This window comes from Salvia hispanica, chromosome 4 (assembly GCF_023119035.1).
Source record: "Salvia hispanica cultivar TCC Black 2014 chromosome 4, UniMelb_Shisp_WGS_1.0, whole genome shotgun sequence".
NCBI lineage: Eukaryota > Viridiplantae > Streptophyta > Magnoliopsida > Lamiales > Lamiaceae > Salvia > Salvia hispanica.
The window spans coordinates 2,471,644-2,493,453 of NC_062968.1; the positions used below are offsets into that span (position 1 = coordinate 2,471,644).

Here is a 21,810-nt window from a genome sequence, read left to right on the forward strand (position 1 = left end):
CCGGGTGGTTAATAATCAAACATTCATTCAATTTACAATTAAAACGAAGGTATAAATTGTAGCTCAGCATCAATTTTAAAATGGTAAAAATAAGTAAAAGGGAAACTTGAAAACTCAGACAATCTTCAGTTTAGAGACAATCTTCAGTTTAGAAATACACCATAAAGAAATGAAATCATGAAGGCGAAAAAATATAAATGTTGTTTATTTTGATTAGGTTGATTAATTGTTATTTTTGTTTATTGAAATCATAACCTTGATTAAACACCAATTCCTCAAGTAATGTCAATTTTTAAAGTCAAAAAACAAATGCTAAAATTTTAGTGAGCCTCATATCTATGCTCAACATTAATCTCATATTTGTTCTAAAAAATGAGCTGCCCCATAGAGTGAATCCTAATCATCTCATCTAAAATTTAAAAAGAACAGTATATACTTAATGACTTGAACAAACGAGAGGAATAAGCTTTACATGCACTAACTAGCCAATTACTCCTACCTGAGATGCATGTGATCAAAACGGAAGTAATTCTGTAAATGAGATGAATGTTGTCCTACCTGATCAAGTACCATACCAATATCTCTACCCTTCTCTACTGTATCACGTCTTATCCTCCTTGCAAGACGTACATCAGCATCTGAGTAGAATATTGACATTTATAAGAATCAAAGGACTGGTAAATTTATGAGCCATATAAACAATCTCTTAACAAGCTATAACAAGATAAAAAAAAATGGCAAGCAAGAAAACCAAGGAAGTCTGCAGCTTACTGCTTCAACTAGCATATAATATGAAGTACCTAGCAACCCACTGCATAACTTAGACTAAGCCACTGAAACTAGTTGTGAGGATTAGAATGTTGCGAGAACTTCCTTCAATTGTTAGATGTAGCATGTCTTTGTCATAAATCTCAATTTACTTTGAAAGATGTCATAATTAGGACTTTTAAATATACAGACCTAATGCATGTGAATGGGCCAATACTGAGAGAATAAGAGAAAAACCTGTATCCACAAATATTTTCATATTCATAAAATCTCGAACCCTTTGATCATGAAAGATGAGTATTCCTTCTAAAATAATAACGTCGGAGGGATTCACCTGGCAAAATAACCAAAAGTGATTCGGTTCAATAGATGCTTACTCAGAAAAAGGGTTCCATGCTTCCATAGATGCAGCAAGAAAGAACAGAAAAGAAAACAAAAGAATAGAAATTTTGCAAAGATGAAAACAATTACTCTTCGAGGAGGGGAGACATCATTTTTATAACTCTTGAAATCATATCTTGGAATATCAACTGCCTGTCCATATTTCAGTTTCTCCATTATACTCAATAACTGTTCTGTGTCGAATGCATCTGGACCAAAATGAATAAGTAAGCATTAAAATTCCTGTATGATCAAACCAGAAAATGCAACTGATAAATTCAGCAAAGTGGCAATCTCTGACTTATCTAGGTAAATGAAATTAAGAAGGCTTTCCATTGGCTACTGTTCTCTTACTAGTTTTAGGTTTTCCTAGAATTTCTGTCTAGCTCATGATGTATACAGCTGAGAAGATCTTGTTATGGTGGCAAAAGTTTTGACAAACATGAAACTCACATCGGATTGAGCATGAGAATAATGCACTGAAAGTATAGAATGCTGCCACATGAACATTAAAAAAATGGAGATGTCTCTTAAGTGGAAATTTATAGCAAATTCAACCTTTACAATGAACATTCCAGTAAAGAGTGTTTTTCCTAATAAGAATACAACTAATCTTAAATAAACAGGTGCCTAGACTAGAGACAAAAAATTATGAAGAAAAGAATAAAAGCTTTCAAAGTTAAGAAAGTACCCACCAGGGTGGTCAAAATTGTAATCATGAACTTTTTTAAGTTCATCTGGTTTCAAGTTGTGATAAAAGGAGTCCTGGAATAAGAGAAGAAACAGATTAAGAAGCTTCTAGAGCATAATACTAGAAGTAAATAAATAATGTCCTGAAATGCACATTAGTTTCTAATCCTTATTTAAGTATGCAGAGATACATGGGGGCACAACAAGCAAAGAAACACAAGATAAATATATATGATCGAACTCATATTGAAATTTAATTTAGTGAATGGTGGCAATTTTAAAGGATTCTCAAGGAAAATAAGAGTAATGGCTGCACTAAACATATCCGAGGCATGTCAAAGTCCATACCTGTCAACAGAACCATTGTTTGAAAGGAATATGATTTCCACAAATGAGTAATTATTAACTTTAGGATGATGGGAGGCACGAATACACCAAATTGAAAATAGAACCATCAAAGAGTAAACATAGAATGTATGAGGTAGGTTACGATGTTAATTCTTCCTAGTTCCTACTAAAACATTAGATTTCAGAAGGTCGACAAGCATCTCTAGGCATAGGAAAATGTATAGGGTACCTGATTGACAAGTACAACACGTTGATCACGAAGCTGTTCTATAATCATATCACAGACTGTAGTTTTCCCTGAAGCTGCACCACCAGCAACTCCTGATACGCATACATCATATCAAAGGATCAACATGGAGCACTTCTATTTTATTACAAAAAAATAATTTAGACATGCCCAATTCCATTCTAAATGATCAAGAAAGAAAGAAATAAGAGCCTATAATAGGCCAATCGCACTTCAACTCTAGCAAACCAGGATACCAAAAAACAGGAAGTTTATCATAGTTTACTGAAGAGATGCCTCGTGAGATTTCAAAAACTTTTTGAAGCAACAAACATAGATCAGTAATAATAGGTCATACACCACCTGCAGTTGTTTATCATTTCAAATCCAGAGCAGCCAGATCAAGTGGTTTGCGCAACTAGGAAAGCCCCTACCATGCACACCAAACAAGCCCATGAAGTAACTGGAAAGTTGTATCCTTTTTTCCTAGTCCTGGTTCATGCAGTCCAATGATCTTCTTAAACATTCATATATGTTGCAGTCACTACCTTGAAATGTGACTTGTTATCATTTGAATCCAGGGTTGTGATGAAATAACTTTTCTTCAAGTGAACCAGATTTCACACATATCATGCAAATTCTTGAGATTTTTTAAGTCAGCAATTTATATGGCAGCTATCATCTTCTTCTCCAGATATACAAAGAAGATGCTAATGAACGCAAAACAGAATGCCAAATTGCATCAACACCAAAACACAATGCTGATGAACACAAGAATATAAGAAAATTATAAAAACCTAAAATTTGGCTATTACTGGAAGAAATTATATGGTTGCACCACCTATGACAAAGGGCTGCTTCATATTTTCAGTCGTAGAGGTGGTTGGTTGTTCGGCTACTAATTTACTTGGACCTGTGTTTTTTAAATGAAACCCAGAAAAATGGACATCTGATGAAGCCTCTATCAAATTTTCAACTGCTTTTGAACCCATTTTAAGCGTTCACTGCAAAATCAAAGAAGAAAAGGAAAAGTAACATGGATAAGCTTAAGGGAAAAAAGCATCATAGACAATATAGGGAGAAGAAATGGAAATCAATGGAATGAAAATGACTGTTTTCACCTTTAATAAATAAGGTTCTCTTGTGAATAAGCATGAAACAAAACATGAAAGCGTATAGATCACAGAGCATCATTTCTTAATAGAAAAAAGAATCTATAAGCTGGTGGAGTGATGGTGCATCTCACAATCATACAGATAGGGACAATATTTCCAAATTATGAAAAGTATCGAACAAAGCCAATGGAGAGAAGAGGTGTCATCATCAGTTGCCCAAAAAAATCTCCCATTTTTTACAGGAGCTCAATCAAAATCAAAGCAGCTTCACCAGCTTGCAATCAACCAATAGCAAATTGCAATAGAAGCAACGGATCAAAAGATATCAATTTTCATTCACTAGCATTTCGGATCAATCACTGAAATCAATAAGCACCTCGAAATAATTCAAAACAAAATAAAAAGTACTTTCCGATAAATTCAAGTAGTAATACGCATTGATCTGAGACAAAGGCGCAATTTGAATAAAGAAATGAGAGAAACACAGAGAGATTGATCAATGCACCTGAAATAATAATCTAATGAGATGGCGGAATTGGAATGGAATCTATTCCGGCGTGATTCTCCGATTTGAAAGAGTAAGAGAGGGAGAGAGAGGAGGCGTGCGGAATGTTGGCAGTGAGAATTTATAGGGGAAATACGAGTTTCGAGGTTTGCCATGAACAGGGCTTGATAAATTGGGAAATTACGCAGGGACCCCTCAGCGATCTATCTAGCTAACTAACTATGAGTGAGATTTACACTGAATCTAGGCCTTGGGCAGTGGGAGCGGTGAAAGAGAGGCTCGATGAGGTTTTCACCGCCAGATTTCACCCCGGCGGTGGAGGCTGGTGGGTCCCATTCTTGTCGAGATAATCCTTCTTCCTCTGGTTTGGTTTCGCGGAGCGTAATCCGTTGGCGCGGACGTGTCCTGGGGCCCACCCCGATTCTTTCACGGCCCCACATATCGCTCACCATCATGTCATTGTAATTTATTAGTTTAATAATATTAATTAAGGTCCACATTTAATTTAAGTTAATAGATACTTTCTCGTAATTTATTATTTTAATAATACTACTCCTTCCGTCCTAAAAATTTGTCACCTTTCGAGCATATCCAATAGCGGCTAGCCCACCTTGTATGCATTAGGAGTGGAAGAATCTGTCAGTATTTGCCTGGAAGGGGTTCTACACGACCGGCTACAAGGGAAAGAATCCCACGAGGATCCTCGAGGCCGTAGCTGATTACTGACTGTGGATCGGCATGCGTATTTTGGGGTAGCCGGTCGAACAACGACTCAACGTCCTCAACTCGCCGCCCCTCTTCAACGAGAAGTGTCGGGGCATCGGTCCAGCCGCCTCATTTGTGGCCAACGGCAACCGGCATGATATGGGCTACTACTTGGCGGATGGGATATACCCTAGGTGGCCTGGTCTTTGTGAAGACGATCATGCACGCGGGGCGGATGACAAGAAGGCCTACTTTGCGGAACGGCAGGAGTCGGCGCGCAAGGATGTGGAGCGCGCATTTGGTGTGCTCCAGTCTCGATGGGCGGCAATTAAGGGTCCAACGTGTCAAATGCATTGCGGATATAATGTACGCTCGCATTATCATGCACAACATGATCGTCGAAGACAAAGAAGACGTACAACTGACTAGTTGGGCCAATGACGATACTGATGCAGCCGGTCCAAGCCACGGCATGGCCACCCCCAACGTACGAAGGGGGTACCTCACGATGAAGCCGACTGCCTCCGAGGCACATGCCGACATGCGCCAAGTTGATGCTCATATTCAACTCCAAAAGGATATAATTGAAGAGTTGTGGTCACGGAAGACTGCACGGCGATAGTTTTCTTTATTATGTAATTTTTTTTAAATGAATGTACTTTTTTTAAATGAAATTAATGAATTTTCCCTTAAATGTCTCGTAAATTTAATTCCGTAATTTATCCTAAATTTAATTCCGTAAATATAGTTGTTTTTTAATTATTTTTATTGCGGTTAGCCTGTGACTGGCCTTAGGCTAGCCTATTCGATTAAAATGATGATGTGGCAGGTAGATTTTTAGTGCTGATGACGTGGCAGGGAGAGAGAGTGGTTAGCCTGTGGCTGACCTATTGCCATTGGAGATGCTCTTCACTTTTACCATTTTTGGTAGTGGACCTCATATTCCACTAACTCATTCTCACTCATATTTTATTATAAAACTAATATATAAAAGTAGAACTCACATGCCACTAACTTTTTCAACCCACTTTCTACTACATTTCTTAAAACCCGTGCCGGGTCAAATAGTGACAAATTATGGGGGACGGAGGGAGTATTAATTAAGGTCCACATTTAATTTAAGTTAATGGATACTTTGTCGTTCTTACGATAATTGTCACTTTTTTCCATTTTAGTTCATTCCACGTTAATTATCACACCTCATTTTTATCATAAATAGTAAATGGATCTCACATTCTGCTAACTCACTTCAATCACATTTTATTATAAAACCAATATAAAAAATATACCCCACATTCCATAACTTTTCCAATCAATATTTTTTTACATTTCTTAAAACTCGTGTCCATAATAAGAGTGACAATTATTATGGGACGGAGGGAGTATTTTAGTTAAATACTTCCTCCGTCCACTCAAAATGTCTACATTCTTGAATGGTATGGAATTTTAAAAGGAATTGTTAGGTGTGGTAAGTAAAGAGAAAAAGATGATTGAATATTTTACTCTCTTCGTCCCACAATAAGAGTCATATTTCACTTTAACCATAAATAGTTAGTAGACCCTACATTCCACCAACTTATTTCACTCACGTTATAATATAAAACTAATATTTATATGTGTGTGACTCGTATTCCACTAACTCATTCAACTCACTTTTCTTTATATTTCTTAAAACTCGTGTCATAACTAAATAGGACTCATATTCTAGGACAAAGAGAGTAATAAGGAGAGAATTGCGAGAGAGATTTATTTTCAAATATAGAAATTGGATATCTTGAGTAGGACAAATTAAAAAGGAAAAGTGGACATCTTGAATAAGACAAATGGTATACTAAATACTTCATCCATCAGTGAATAAGAGTCTCATTTCTTTCCGGCACCGATATTAAGAAGTATTAAGAGCATTAGCAATGGGGACCGATCCGAATGAGCGCCCCCCCTCCTCTCGGCTCCCATTGTGGAGAGGGAGCCGATGGCCACACCCTTCCGCCTCCACCCGAAGGCCGCTGCATCGCCCCAACCGATAGACTTATCGGCCATCATCGGCCTCCATTGCGAGGTCGTTGGGCTGATGAAGTGCTGATATCAATTATTATTTTTAATTCATCTCATCTACCCACTATATTTACCTCATTCCGCAATTCACCTGCACCCCTATTCAATTTTAGTGTTTTACTTCTCTCTAACAAAATAAATTCCAATGAGTCCACTAATTCAGGCGATGGGAACCAGTTTGCCGGCCAAGGAGGTCAGTTTTCGAACTTGCTTGTCGAGGTGGACGAGCCCGAACCCGAGTCCGATTGATGCGTGTATATGTTGTTTTCTATGTTTTTTTATCTATCTTTATCTTGTTTTTTATTTGTTTAGTGAAATATATAAAAATAGCGATGACGTGGAAATGAGATGGGCTCCCATTGCAAGGAGATATGCTATGAGATGAGTATACTGACGTGACGGGAAAAAATGGAGATAGGCCTGACATGGACTCCGGAAATAGGCTACCATTGCTAATGCCCTAAGAAAAAAAGATGAAAGAAAGTTAATGGAATATGAATTTCCATTTATATTTATTAATTTTAAATGATACGTGAGTCAAAATGAATTAGTGAAATATGAAGTTTCTTTATCATTTATGAAACTATGAATTGGGACTCCTATTCGTGAACGAAGAAAATATGATGCCAATATTACTCGCTCTTTGATCGGTGTGGACTATTAATACACATCTATAGTCTCCATTACACATCTTGAATTGACGGATAAAATTTATGATAAACAAAACAGAATGGTTTGTGATATTGACGATAAGATTATCCACTAATATTAAAACTAGTAAAATATAACTGTATTTCACAATTATTAATATTCTACGTCGAATTGATGATTTTGACTATGATTATGTTGTAAATTCGTATATGTAGTTAATTATTATGGGCATGCTTGTTAGGATTCTGTTGAGAAATTAATTTGATTTGTTTTAATTTTAAATTCCAATATTTATTACTCCACATTAATCAAAGAATTCCAAAAACATAGGCCATATTTGGCTACTAGGATTCTATTTGAAAAAATAATCCGATTTCTTAAATTTTAAATTCCTTTGTTTGTTTCGATTTTTAATCAACCTGGGAAAGTAATTAAAATCCCGAAAACAAGGAAAGTTAGATATTCTTTTTCTCAGTTTTAGGATTCTTACATATTTAAATGCAATATATTATTATTATTATTATTATTATTATTATTATTATTATTATTATTATTATTATTATTATTATTATCATTATCATCATTATTATTATTATTATTAATCATAATATTTTAAAAATAATAATTAATCAATAAAATCATAATGAAATTTTAAATTATAAAATTTATTTAATTATAATATTTGTAAATATAATAATAATAATTATTATTATTATATGATTATAATATTCCATGTAACAATAGTTATAATTGTATTATTATATATAGTTTTTTTTTATCTTTTTCGATTTAATTAATAGAAACGAAAACTACACGTGGAAAATTTTAGACCACTATATTTCTAAAATCTTATAGTCTTAAATTAGTTGTAGTTAGTAATTAGAGAGTGAGTTAGCATTTGATTACTCCCCTTTAACACTTAACTAGTATCACCCACGTGCGATGCACGACCCATTTATTTTATTTAAACTTATTTTATACTGTAAAATGATTTTACAAATTCATAAAAATATTATTGTATGAAATCTGAAATCATAAATATATATAATAAAAAACAATTATTATAAAATATAAAATCAGACATAGAAAAAAAATAACACATATACCGAATGAGAAACAATATTATTATTTCAAGTTCTAAAATCACAAATTTATACAATAGCAATTTATTGTACCAATAACTTAAACATGAAATACAATTGATAACAATGAAACAAAAACTAATTATAAAGACAAATATCTTACAACAGAAACCCGACATTTTCACGAACAGTGAGAGAATCAAAAAGTGATGCACTCTGAAAAACCTGTTACATTGGGCAGTAGATTCAAGAAATGTCTAGATTAGAATCACTGAAATAATTGAGGAGGTGCAAACAATGTTATCTCACCAAGCCAATTCTTAGGCCAGATAGTTCCTCATCATTGATCAACCCGTGCCGTCTTCTCCCGCGAATCAATACCTCAGTACCCTAGTTGTTCATAATTAATGAGAGTCCACAAGAAGACAGTCAATCCCAATCTAAATTAGCTTATATCAATAATAATAATATCAGATAATGTACAACATAATACCAAATGAAAGGAACGAACTTGGAAGAATCAAGATTACCTTGTCTGGAGCAAGAAGCCCGGCCATAATCTTCAAGATGGTTGACTTGTACGTCCACATACATATTTAAATTGATCTCTTCATAATTTGACAACTATATAAATTCTAAAAATAATAGGTTAGTGGGTAAGTGACAATTAATATCATTAGTGGATAGTTAATCATGAAAAAAATGAAGAGTCATAGTATTAATATTTCATTTAGGTTACACAATATTTAAATTTAATAATATAGTAAGTATATTAGAAAAATCTTTTTATATTATCAATGCCACTCATGTAATTATTCCCAAAACTCTCCTTTTATATATTTATAGATAGATTATAGATATTATAGTTAATAGTATGTATTATTATTATGGTCATACTTATAAATGTAGTAATATTTAAAAAACTCTTAATGTAATTATTAGAACTATAAACCATAATTATAAAATAGCCCATTTAATAACACTCTTAAGATTCAAGTGCATCATTTTTTTTAATTTGTCACCCTCATAAAATTTTCTATTATTTTAATGAACAATAGGGTAAAATTGTATGACCAAATATGAAAAATTCTAAATATGACTCTAAAATTGGAACGGACTTTTATGGTAAAATGTGACTCTAAAACTGGGACGGAGGGAGTAATATGTAGGCATAGTAGATCAAATTTGAACTTTATTACAATAGTAAATAAATTAAAATTATCTAATTTGTCAAAAATGACTTTTCATCTCCGTCATCTCATCTCTCTCTCTCTCTCATTCACTTTTTATGATAATTGGGAATCGAACAAATAGCAAAATGGAAGCCATGTCTGTCTCCCCCTCTTCCTCTCCACAAATCACCATCACTTCTTCCTTCAATTTACTGACGATGTGAGACCATCACCGCCGCCTCCGTCCAGCTACTCGCCGCCGTCACCTTACTGAGGTTTAAATTCACATATGCTTTTATTTTTATTCTCTTCAATAATTCTCACTTTCACTTTTAATTGCATCACTGGACACTGAATGTGGTAAATCTGCTGGCTTCTTCTTCTGTAACATACTGTTAACGATATGAAGCTGAAAAAGTAATTTTGGCACTAAACCTTGATTTTTAGTGTCCCACATCGAAGTCTTAGAGAATAAATAACAGGTATATTAAGTGATGGCTTGGTGAGGCAGTCACGACCTTACTTGAACAGGATCTGTTCTATAGGCTCGTACCTCTGTATCCTTGATTTCTAAGGAGACAGGAAACCACGTCTGGTGGATGAACCGTGGCTGCCTGGCTAGAGCGTGATTAACAGCCCCTTGGGTCAGGTTTCTGGCTCGAGATGCAGTAGATGATCGTTCTTGGCTCGGACTTTGGTCCAGTCAGGATGGCTGGTCAGCTGTCTGACAGACTCAAATCTTTTTTGTTTGTGATTTATTGATGCAGCAGCTAATAAGTATGATAGTTATGTGAAAGGTATGACATTTGCTAACAGTTGTGAGTTTGTGTGGAAAAGGAGGTGTACATGGAGGAGGTTTGGGGGTTGTTGGAGTTAATGTGTTCCTTGGAAATGTTTGTGCTGCACCGATGCAGGAAATGAAAGAACCTTGTGCTTGTTTTCTTATTGTAGATGAATGCATGTTTGGGTTGGCTAATCTAACCATCACTATTGCTATTTTATTCCCACATTGAATATGCTATAGAGGAAGGAAGAGCAGACCATGTTAGTATAAAATCATGGGTCAGTCTATGGAAAGCTCATACCTTTCTCGGCCTTTTGGCTAAGATCAAGTGTAGTATCTGTTCTTATCAGTTTAATATCTGATATGTGAGTCATCGACTCACACGATATTAAATTTATTTTTTGAGGGGGAAAGTCCATCAAGGTAGCTTGCTACTTGGGTTTTCATGTGTCGCCTTTGCGTTGCACTATTGCATTGGCCAGGCACACCCCACCAATTGTAGTTTCAGTATTTGTTTTAAGGAATTTATTGGGGCTTATTGTAGCAAATTTTATGGCATCAGGAATTTATTGGGCTCGTGTATCAAGTTTTGACAAAGACTAATGATTCATATTCAGACGTCTAACCATTCTTAAACGTCTTTTAAATTTTCGGCGATTTATCCACTAAACCGAAGCTTCGAGTAATAATACAACCTAAATCCTTCCAAAATATTTTGCACTAGACTGTGATCATTAGTATCCCACATTTAATTCTTAAAGAATAGATTAAAGATACTTATTGATGGCTTCGTAAAGCTTTATTATACATGATTTATTTCTACGAACATAAACTTTTTTACACCTTTTTTTAGGACTATTTGAATGTTCTTTTTTCAAATATGACATATTTTGAATAAGTTTAAACTTCTATTCCTTTAGATTGTGAAGTATCATGTCAATTTTAGAAAAAATCAGTCGAAATTGAAATCGATTGTGTGTAGAGAGTGACAATTTTAATGGCCAGCCAGTAGAGTGGCTTTCCTTCATTATTTCATCTTTTTGGCTTTGTTTTGATTAGATTTAATTTCTTAAATTAAGTGCAATTAAACACTGAATATCGTGGTCTAAATAGATTGAGACTTTATTTGCATAGTCAAATAAAAAATTGAATATATTACGCATGACATATTTTATATACTAGTAGTAAAATAAAAACAAAAATTTAAACTGTTGCTCTTATCATTTTTTGTATAGAGAAGTTTTCTTTCCTTTTGCGTTTAAAGTCAGTTTATATGTACGTATAGTAAAGTTATTATGCCACACAATAACAATTGTATTAATTCGTAAAGGGATGCATTAATCAATTGGAAAACCACGCTCACACACACCACTAGTCACTAGATCCAATTAACATAGATTATTCAAGGACCACTAAGCCAAAACATCATGATGATCGCAAGAGTGCTCCTCCATCATCATCATTATCATAAATAATTTATCTCTTCGATTTAATTTTGTTAAACGACCTCGAACAAGGCTCGAGTCGAGGCCCGTCTGCAGCCATCCGATTTACTCAAATCGTAGTCGTCGGGATTCATTTTTGAGACGATGAGAGAGAATAATTGGAGAAATTGAAGAGATGTGAAATTGGAGTGTGTGAAATGGTAGAGAATTGTAGTGTTTAAATAAGAAAAATTTGTGGAAAAAAAAAAAACAAAACGCGTGAGCATCGTCCGACCCATCGTCTGTGTCGTCCACAATGGCGGACGATGCGACAGACGATAGGGTATCCTCTGCGCATCGTCCGTCGCATCGTCCCCACCATTTCGGATACCCTTAAAAGCAGCTAATTCAGTAACAAAAAAACATGTAATTAATTAAAAGACAAAGTGTAGTAGATCAGCTGGCCTGCCCCTTAATTAGTTCTCAATTAAGCATAGAAGAATGGTATATTTGGAGGCCCACCATCATCAAATTTGTAATGACAAAAGCTTATAAAAGCATATCAAATAATAGATCTTGCCGCCCAGTCCAACGTTCCACAACACTCCCACTTCTCGCCACGTGGAATAACTAAAAAAGATTCACCCCATTTTATACTTTATTTATAAATTTAACTTTTTTCATAATGTTTTTATAGGAGTAATGGATATGTTAAATTATTATTTATGATTGATAATATTAATTTTTTAAGTAAACGCCCCTTTAATATAATTCTAGTAATTAAAGTCCATGTAATAATTGTAATCTGATTATCACATTCCTTCTTATTCACAATTTCGATTTGACTCGCGATATAATACTAAATTTGAACAGAAATTGCATATATATGCCATATATCAAATTCATTATTCATACGACTAAAATATTTAGAGAATTTTGTCAATGAATCCAAAATTCATATTCTACTAAAATATTTATACTACGGTGGCCCCGTTCCAAAAAGCGGAGACAACGGGACATTTTATTTTTTCACGGCCTTCTTAAATAAAATAAAAGAAAAATAATAATCATCGCTACCTCCTTTTCCTTTTCTTCTTCGATTGAGTGAAGAAATTGCTCATATTTTCTCCACTGCATTTATTGAATCTCTCCCCAATTCTTCACATCACAATTCACGACATCTCCATCAATTCACCGCTTCACAATTCAACAATAAGTTCAAATCTCACTAATGATCTTATCCTCCCATTCTCTCGGAACCACCTGATCGCCGGAATTCGCTCAACCTCATCGCCGCCGGCAACCAGGTATCATCATTTCCGTTTTATTTAATTATGAATTTCCAAACTCGATGAGGATTTCTGCCTTTTCGCAGTCGGCTTTGTTATTGTTGTTAACGATGAATAATAGGATAAGGAGTAGTAATTTATTCGTTTTTTTCAAAATTTGAAAGAGTCAGTGAAGATGTTTAATTTAATTATTTATTGTGCCTGCCTGCATGAAATGAGATGATTTCTGAATTCTGAGCCTTTGTCGTGTAGTGTAATTGGTAGTGTGAAGAGATCAAAATGCCACAAGAGAGCTACCACAATTCCATATACAGCTCTCCCAACAAGAACGAAATCATCAGCGATCGCGGATTAGCATCCAGAAAAGCCGAAGAAGCAGGTATGCTTTCAATTTCATGATTTCATCCTCTCTCTCTGAAAAAAAAAAGTAAAAACCAACAAAAAGAAGTTCATCTGTTGCAACAAGTCAAAAGCAGTGGTCACAAACCAAAATTCAACAATTCAATTTCAAAAGTGAAATTGAATTGTAAATTTAAAGTAGTGGTGGACCTCATCTGCTAATCAAACCAAAATTCGCCTTTTAAGCGTACCAGAATTATTGCATTTCAGACACCACTCTTCAATTGATGAAATCAAAATTTGAATTGTTCCGAAATCGGATCTACTAAACCAACAATTGGAATTAATTCGAGGAAAAACCTAATCTACAAAGAATCGAGAACGATTCCCCCAAATTGGAAAACCCTAGCTAGCCTCCGAAGCCGTAGAGAGTGCGTCCCTGGCGCTTGAGCGCGTAGACGACGTCCATGGCGGTGACGGTCTTGCGGCGGGCGTGCTCGGTGTAGGTGACGGCGTCGCGGATGATGTTCTCGAGGAATATTTTGAGGACGGTGCGGGTCTCCTCGTAGATGAGGCCGCTGATGCGCTTGACGCCGCCGCGGCGGGCGAGGCGGCGGATCGCCGGCTTCGTTATCCCTTGGATGTTATCCCTCAGCACCTTCCTGTGCCGCTTGGCTCCTCCCTTTCCCAATCCCTTGCCTCCTTTTCCTCTTCCTGACATTTTTCCCCAAATTGATTTGTCGATGCGTGTTGCTGCTGTATTCGATTGAGAGTATTTTGCGAATTAATATACGATCGAGGTGGTGAGGATGTGTATCTCAGCCGCTCGATTTTGTCAGGAATCTACGGCTGTAAATTTCGATCCGAGCCGTACTTACACTAATCATGTTTTAACTGTAGATGAGATTTTAATCAACGCTCAAAAATACAGTAGCTGTTAAATTTCAGGTGTACGGAGCGGATATTTGGTTAGCTGTTTTACCCTGAAAATTCGGTATTTAAAATTTGACTTGGCGCGCTACCCAAATTAAGTGATAATTAGTTCCGTAACAAGATGTTTATTTTTGCTCATTTAATAAAACTATAAAACCATGTTTATTTCTTTTTACAACTTACTCTACCACATATATATTATAATCATTTTATATTACTCCTACAATAACTATAGTGACATACAGTATTATTTTCACTTATAATACCATTAACACTAATCTTTATTACTCCCTCCGTCCCGGATAATTCGTCCCAGTTTTTCATTTCGGTCCGTCCCACATAATTCGTCCTATTTCACTTTTATCATTTTTGTAGTGGACCCCATATTCCACTAACTCATCCATACTCATATTTTATTATAAAACTAATATATAAAGGTAGGACTCACATTCCACTAACTTTCTCAACCCACTTTTCTTTACAATTCTTAAAACCTGTGCCCGATCAAAGTGACCCGAATTATCCGGGACGGAGAGTGTATATTTTAATAAAGTTACACATACATATTATTATATGTGCCTAAAGTTGGGACCGAAGCTATTTGATGTTCGATTTGTAATTTTTGTAAGCTTATAATTATACTTCCTCCGTCCAAGATAATTTGTCTCATTTTTCCATTTCGATTCATCCCACGTAATTTGTCTCATTTCACTTTTTACCATTTTTGGTAGTGGACCCCATATTCCACTAACTCATTCATACTCACAATTTATTATAAAACTAATACTATATAAAAGTATGATCCACATTCCACTAACTTTTTCAACTTACTTTTCATTATATTTCTTAAAACTCGTGTCCGGTCAAAATGAGACGAATTATCCGGGACGGAGGGAGTATATATCTAAAATAGATCATGCCAATTTTTCATGCATAATGTGACAGATAAAATTAAGATTTTTTTCCTACAGAATAAACTAGTCACAAATATCGTTAAATATTCTAGACATATTAATTTATACATGTCCAACAATGTTATGCTACATGAGTGACATCATGTGATTTGGATAAACTACGAATTTGTTGAACTGAAAAAACGTGACACCTTCTCGAAATACTATCAGTTTCACACAGTAAATTTACAGTGTAAAGACATTATCCCAACTAGAATAACAGTATATAACTGCATGACCTTATACCAAGAAAAAAGATCATGAAAAAAAGTAAATTGACATTGAAGAAGAAGAACGTGATTATAGTTGAATCAAAACTGGGAAGGAGAAATATAATATGATTGGTGTGCAAACGCATAATTTCAGCATCAAGGAGATACCAGGCAGTGCAATGGCTGCAGCAGATGGATCAGGTAGCGTCGGAGGTTCTACCAACACAGCCAACGGAGGAGGAATTCTGTTTGGCTCTCCGCAACGGACTCATCCTCTGCAACGTCCTCAACAAAGTCAATCCCGGCGCCGTTCACAAGGTAATAACTCCCCCCACCCTCTCTCTTACTATCAATCCTCAATCATCCACCTCATTGGAACAATTGTGTAGGTAGTCGAGAATCCAGTGCTTGACCTTCAGGCCGCTCAGTCTGCCATTCAGTATTTCGAGAACATGAGGAATTTTCTCGCTGCTGTTGCCAAAATGAAGCTCCTCACTTTTGGAGCTTCTGATCTTGAAAAGGTTTGCTCCTTTTTTTATTCTGTTTCACACTTTACGCGATGAATATGCTAAATGTTATGTTTGTTTACAGGGAGGCTCATCAGGCAAAGTAGTGGACTGCATTCTCTGTTTGAAAGGATATTACGAATGGAAGCAATCTGGGGGTATTGGTGTGTGGAAATACGGTGGAACAGTGAGAATTACGTCGCTTGTGAAGGAATCACCTTCCTCGGTAGTCAGCAGCGAGAGTGCGGATGAATCAATAGATGATTCTGAATCTTCACAGTATGAGCAGTTAATGGAGCTCCTTCACTTGTCAACTGACTCACATGAGGATTCCAGGGCGGCCAATATTCTCACTTTCATCTTCGATCATTTCACTCTCGGTCTTCTGCAGTCGTGTCTGAATGAAACCAACGGATTCGATGATTCGCTTTCGAGTTCAATGGTAGGTAAGATTATACTCTGTGATGTGTGTTAAGTAGCTAAATAACATTCTCAGATAGGGGTTTCCGAAAATTACTACATTAGGTTCTTAGCATCCGAGCAACATGATTCCTTAGTCTAGACAGTTGTGTTCTGTATGATCTGCATATTCTTAGTTATGAATCATCTTCAACTGTTCTGATTTTGGAACATATCACATATATGTAGGTCATTGATGTTGTGCTTAGGAAAGTTGTTAAGGATTTCTCGGCATTGATGGTCTCCCAAGGCAATCAGGTTTTGGCCGTTGTACTAAATATTTACGAGTTTAACGTGTTGGCTGCAAATTCAACCCAGTATTAGCAACATAGTTAGTTAATCAATAATTTAATTTTTCTTGCAGCTTGGCTTGTTTTTAAAGAAAGTCTTGAGCAGTGATGGCGGCTCTCTGTCGAAGACCCAACTGCGGGAAGTTATATCAAAGTACCTAAGCAGAAGGACAAGTTTTGTATCACAAGATATTTCTAACTTTTGTATTTGTGGTGGAAGAAAGGACGCAGCGCGGCCTAGTAACATGAAGCCTCATGTTGGTGTAGAGCTTCTCGATATTCAGCAAAAACAGTTAGAGGTATTAGTCGTGAGACCTTTTACGCTACAAATATGCCTTGGTTGGGATCAAATTATGATGCAATATAGCTGTGAATATGGCCCTCACCTATTCTTCTGTAATCTAAACTTGTTGTCAGGAACTTAAAGCTCTTTTTAAGGAAACAAAACGAGAAATGAACGAAGCTCAGTCCGGATGGGAGAAAGAAATAGAAAGCTTCGGTGAGATTCACACAGAGATTCAGCATTGTCTTTTCTTCTTCTGCTTCTGGTTTTGAATGTGTCCGACTCTCTACATTAAGAATTTATTTTCAAATATTGAATTAGAAGTCGGGGCAGATCCATGTAGCAACAACTTGTTCTGTGTGTTAATTTATAGCACTTTTTTACAGGTCAACATGTGAAGAGTTTAGAAGTAGCTGCTTCTTCATATCATACAGTTTTGGAAGAAAACCGTGTTCTCTATAATCAAGTTCAAGATCTAAAAGGTGATCCTTAATGCTCAAGAACATTTGAGTGATTTGTTTGGAGAAGAATGTAATTTAACGGAGTACATTCGTTACAGGTTCCATTAGAGTCTACTGTAGAGTTAGACCATTCCTCTCGGGAGACGGTAATGAGCAATCGACGGTTGATTATATTGGAGACAATGGAAGTATAATGATTGTGAATCCTGTTAAGCTGGGTAAAGATGCAAGGAAAGTGTTTACGTTTAATAAGGTTTATGGGACAACCGTGACACAACGTAAGTCTTTTGATTTTCGTATTGGCTTTGCATATTGCATCATTGAACTTAGAGATTTGAAAATCAAAGTTGAAAACTGGTGTTCTTTCGATTTTGCAGAGCATATATATGCAGATACACAGGCATTCGTCCGATCTGTTATGGATGGTTTTAATGTTTGTATTTTTGCATACGGTCAGACCGGCTCTGGAAAGACATATACCATGGTATGTTGCAGAATGCGATATGCCTTTTCGAAAATTTTTATTTGGTTGTTCATAGAAGAATATATTTACATGGTCACTATAAAATAGAGCATGTTACAAGAGATCTTCAAAACTTGATAATTGAGTGAATAATATGAAGTTAATATCCACAGAGTGGCCCTGACTTGACAACAGAGGAAACATGGGGAGTGAACTATCGTGCCCTTCGGGACCTGTTCGAATTTTCAAAGGCCAGAATGGACCTCGTAGAATACGAGGTAGGAGTCCAAATGGTTGAGATATACAATGAACAAGTGAGAGATTTGTTGGTCTCTGATGGAAGCAATAGAAGATATCCTTGCCAATTGTCTACCTGTGTTCTTTAATTATGAAATATTTATCCTTATGATATCCATTCATTACATTATATTGTGTGTGTTCCTTAATTACCAATACATTAGAGATTCGAAACAATTCTCAGCTCAACGGTCTTAATGTACCCGATGCAAGTCTTGTTCCCGTCAAATGTACACAAGATGTTTTGGATTTAATGAGAATCGGACAGAGAAATCGTGCTGTGGGTGCCACAGCTTTGAACGTTCGCAGTAGCCGGTCTCATAGGTATTTTTTCCCCAAGGAAGTGTAAATTTTTTATTGTGACTTTTGATCTATATGTGGTCTCCAATCACCTTTTTTTGCTTCAGTATTTTGACAGTTCACGTTCGAGGAAAAGAGCTAGTCTCTGGTTCGATGCTAAGGGGCTGCCTTCACTTAGTAGATCTCGCGGGAAGTGAGAGGGTTGATAAATCGGAAGCTGTTGGCGAGAGATTGAAGGAAGCTCAGCATATTAACAAATCTCTTTCTGCTCTCGGAGATGTCATTGCTGCTCTTGCACAAAAAAGTTCCCATGTCCCTTACCGGAATAGCAAACTAACTCAAGTCTTACAAGATTCTCTAGGTAATTTATGTCAATGATCTTCACTCTACTACATTGTTAGTTATCGAGTCTCTTTGTCTTGATCGTGTTATTCTCATCTTTTCGACAGGAGGACATGCTAAGACGCTGATGTTCGTGCATATAAACCCGGAGGTTAATGCTCTAGGGGAGACAATCAGCACCTTGAAATTTGCTGAAAGAGTTGCCACAATAAACCTTGGGGCAGCTCAATCCAACAGAGAAACCAGTGAAATTAAAGAATTCAAGGATGAGGTTCGTATCTCCTGATCAACTGCTCGTACAATCTCATTTAACCGTGTGTTCTTACCATCTCTTCGTGTATATTAAGATCTCAAACCTCAAGCTGGTATTGGAGAGGAATGAAGCGGAACTAGAGCAGTTGAAAAATCGTACAAATGTTAGAGGCGGAGCATCACCTCTTCGCTTACCTAAATCAAACAGCAGTGCCTCTTTGAAGGCTGAGACCAGTCAGCAGCAATTTGATAGTCACAACACCGAGGTAACATCAAAGTATTTTATTGACTCGTAAATAACTGACATGTTCGTACCTCAAAACGAAATTCCTCACTTTCAGATTTCCGAATATCTGTCTCATTAGTATCTCATCTCATCTTTTTATGTTAAATTGTCAGTTGAGAAGTTGTTCCACCGGTAAACAGAGAAGATCTCGATTGCCTTCCAAATTTACGGACAAGGATTGTGGCGAAGATAGACCAGTAGGCTCGATAAAGCCTAGATCTCCGTCTCCCCCAAGTAGGAGATCGATATCCACTGATAGAGCAGCTGTCATGAAATCTAGAACAAAGACCAACGCCCTTGACAACCCACCGGTCCTAAAGGCTCCATTTCCCGCAAGTCTCTCAGTTAATAAATCTGTTGCCAATGTCCCTTCATTCATACCAGGTATGGTGATCACACAAGAACCATATCTACCTAGTGGTTTAAACCGACTCCAAAGAGTCACACTACAAAGGGTTCCAGAAAACGAAGACGAACTGTTTAAGCAAGCACTAAGTATACGACACGGTGGAATCAGAAAACCTAAACAAGAGGGTAAGGTGAAGACGACTAAGCAGCAAGCATCCGCTAAAGTTCACACATCAATGCTGCTCTCTGATGTGGCCACAGGTAAAATGCAAGAGACCGGAAAGTCTGATTCGTCAGAGCCTGAAAACGAGAACGGTCCCTTTGGGCTGACAAGATGTGCTAGTGTTGCCACTGGCTCGAACAAGCTACACAGGAGCTTGTCGAGGAACTCTCAAAACGTAGAGCCAAGGTATGTAAGATGTTTCATTGCTTGCTCATTTCAGCATCATTATGATCTTGTTGACATGGTTTACTCTCATTGTTGTACAGTGAAATAAGCCGGACAGCAGATCCTTCGTTGGGAGGGTACCGGGATGGAAAAGAAGCCGGGCAGCATTCATCTGTGCCTCAATTACGAAGGAGTAAATCGACTACCCTAGGAAGGTTTATGATTTGATTGTGAAAAACACCTGAGCATGTATTCTTTTTCTTTTCTTCTTTTTTTACTTGAAGTTTTGATATTATCGATGTGCATATTTATGGAAGTTGTTGATTTTGACAGTTTTCTCTTTGTGAGAAATGAGATGTAACACAGCTTTGAGAAACAGAATGCTACCTATTTTTAGTGAATACTACAATTATCATCATTCTCACCATCATATGATTGCTCGTCATGTTTGATGAGTAATCATAGTATTGTAAACTAGATTATCATATACTTGTGGAGTTGTGGTGATTAATTATATTCAAAGTTTAGCTTATAATTTTGTTTAGTACATGTATATGCATAAATTTTAGTTCCCTAATGCATTTGAAACTGGCTACATGCAACTTTTGTTTTCCAGAATTTTTGAACTATAATATTTTCAAAACATGATCACTCGAAATAAGAATTAATATTTCTTTATCGAACAGTATTAGTATATACCCTGATTTAAGGTTGATGAAATTTGATTGGTTTAATTATAATAGGTACTAGTATTTGATTAAAATTAGATGCATCCACAGAAAAAAAAAAAATCGTTAAGTTGAAGTGTTGTTCGACGGTTCTCGTTCAAAAAAACCGTTAAGATAACGTTAAGTTTAACCGAATAACTGAATGAACCAATTTTAGTAGATTAAATATTTATTTCAATTTATTAAAATTAAAATTGAATTGAATGCTAAATCCAATGTCAGGACTTGATGCCTAGCATTATTTTACAGAGAATACATTCTTTAGAGCATCCACAATGGCGACTAGCGCACCGGCTAGCCGATTCGCGTTGCTAGCCGAACCATTGTAATCGGCCAGCGGCTTTTCAGCGAAAAAACCGGCGAGCGCTAGTCGATTTATCGGCGCTCGCCGATGCGCTGACCGCCATTGCAGGCTGGCGATCGGCGAGCGATCGGCCAGCGCTATTTTTTATTTTTTATTTTTTGAATTTTTTTGAAACACTATATATACGCGATTTTAGTTTCATTTTCATTTGCACCACTTGTTTTAACGAGTTTTCTCTCTCTCTAACTTTACTGTACAAGAGCAACATCGAGCGATGGACAACAACAACGAGTCCGGTCCGGCGACGAGCGGGTCTCAGACTCCCACGGTACCCGTGAGGTTTGGATGGGGGCAAATGGGCGGTGGGCCGGTGGGCAGATGGGCGGCGGCCAGATGGGTGGGAGGTACAACATGTACCCTTGGCAACAGTTAATTGGATTGATGGCGGGCGAGGGGCAAGCCAGCGGCGAG

General features: G+C 36.5%; 3 protein-coding genes, 1 long non-coding RNA gene and 2 other non-coding genes across 7 annotated transcripts in view; 4 read left to right on the plus strand and 2 right to left on the minus strand.

Moving 5' to 3' along the window:
- The window catches only part of LOC125217705 (uridine kinase-like protein 3), a 6,824-nt gene extending 2,633 nt beyond the window's left edge, over nucleotides 1-4,191 (minus strand). Inside the window, exons 1-7 of one of the 2 annotated variants that reach the window (XM_048119226.1) lie at nucleotides 4,034-4,191; nucleotides 3,255-3,417; nucleotides 2,417-2,508; nucleotides 1,845-1,914; nucleotides 1,240-1,358; nucleotides 1,006-1,102; nucleotides 559-638 (exon numbers count right to left, since the gene is read on the minus strand). In XM_048119226.1, the coding sequence (XP_047975183.1) occupies nucleotides 559-638; nucleotides 1,006-1,102; nucleotides 1,240-1,358; nucleotides 1,845-1,914; nucleotides 2,417-2,508; nucleotides 3,255-3,405 (609 nt within the window). In that variant the 5' untranslated portion in view covers nucleotides 3,406-3,417; nucleotides 4,034-4,191. Of the gene's footprint in view, nucleotides 1-558; nucleotides 639-1,005; nucleotides 1,103-1,239; nucleotides 1,359-1,844; nucleotides 1,915-2,416; nucleotides 2,509-2,776; nucleotides 2,844-3,254; nucleotides 3,418-4,033 lie in introns of those variants that run through there. The other variant, XM_048119227.1, reaches the window with a different exon arrangement.
- A 5,611-nt stretch (nucleotides 4,192-9,802) lies between these two features.
- Nucleotides 9,803-10,976, plus strand: LOC125224198. Its single transcript, XR_007176835.1, has 2 exons — nucleotides 9,803-9,973; nucleotides 10,181-10,976. It is a non-coding gene; the product is annotated as an uncharacterized LOC125224198 (long non-coding RNA).
- On the plus strand, nucleotides 10,212-10,432 carry LOC125185809. Its single transcript, XR_007170305.1, has one exon. It is a non-coding gene; the product is annotated as a small nucleolar RNA U3 (small nucleolar RNA).
- LOC125185835 lies at nucleotides 10,780-10,975 on the plus strand. Its single transcript, XR_007170324.1, has one exon. It is a non-coding gene; the product is annotated as a U2 spliceosomal RNA (small nuclear RNA).
- Nucleotides 10,977-13,003: 2,027 nt separating the features above from the next.
- Nucleotides 13,004-20,725, plus strand: LOC125222452 (kinesin-like protein KIN-14F). The gene is made up of 18 exons (XM_048125074.1): nucleotides 13,004-13,213; nucleotides 13,448-13,574; nucleotides 15,787-15,950; nucleotides 16,022-16,153; nucleotides 16,224-16,580; nucleotides 16,787-16,855; nucleotides 16,962-17,186; nucleotides 17,305-17,386; nucleotides 17,557-17,652; nucleotides 17,730-17,909; nucleotides 18,009-18,115; nucleotides 18,268-18,446; nucleotides 18,551-18,715; nucleotides 18,799-19,052; nucleotides 19,141-19,304; nucleotides 19,381-19,551; nucleotides 19,685-20,328; nucleotides 20,409-20,725. The coding sequence occupies exons 2-18, from the start codon at nucleotides 13,475-13,477 to the stop codon at nucleotides 20,533-20,535; spliced, it is 3,216 nt and encodes a 1,071-aa protein (XP_047981031.1). The 5' UTR covers nucleotides 13,004-13,213; nucleotides 13,448-13,474; the 3' UTR covers nucleotides 20,536-20,725.
- On the minus strand, nucleotides 13,819-14,308 carry LOC125222453 (histone H4). The gene has a single exon (XM_048125075.1). It carries the CDS (start codon nucleotides 14,253-14,255, stop codon nucleotides 13,944-13,946), a length of 312 nt encoding a protein of 103 aa, XP_047981032.1. The 5' UTR covers nucleotides 14,256-14,308; the 3' UTR covers nucleotides 13,819-13,943.
- Nucleotides 20,726-21,810: the final 1,085 nt, after the last annotated feature.

Excerpts from the sequence above, each read along its gene's own strand:
- LOC125222453 (XM_048125075.1), bottom strand. The coding sequence starts at position 14,255 with ATGTCAGGAAGAGGAAAAGGAGGCAAGGGATTGGGAAAGGGAGGAGCC.
- LOC125222452 (XM_048125074.1), top strand. The coding sequence starts at position 13,475 with ATGCCACAAGAGAGCTACCACAATTCCATATACAGCTCTCCCAACAAG. Across the intron at positions 13,575-15,786 it reads CAGAAAAGCCGAAGAAGCAG|CATCAAGGAGATACCAGGCA; the intron begins GTATGCTTTCAA and ends GCATAATTTCAG. Across the intron at positions 15,951-16,021 it reads ATCCCGGCGCCGTTCACAAG|GTAGTCGAGAATCCAGTGCT; the intron begins GTAATAACTCCC and ends ACAATTGTGTAG.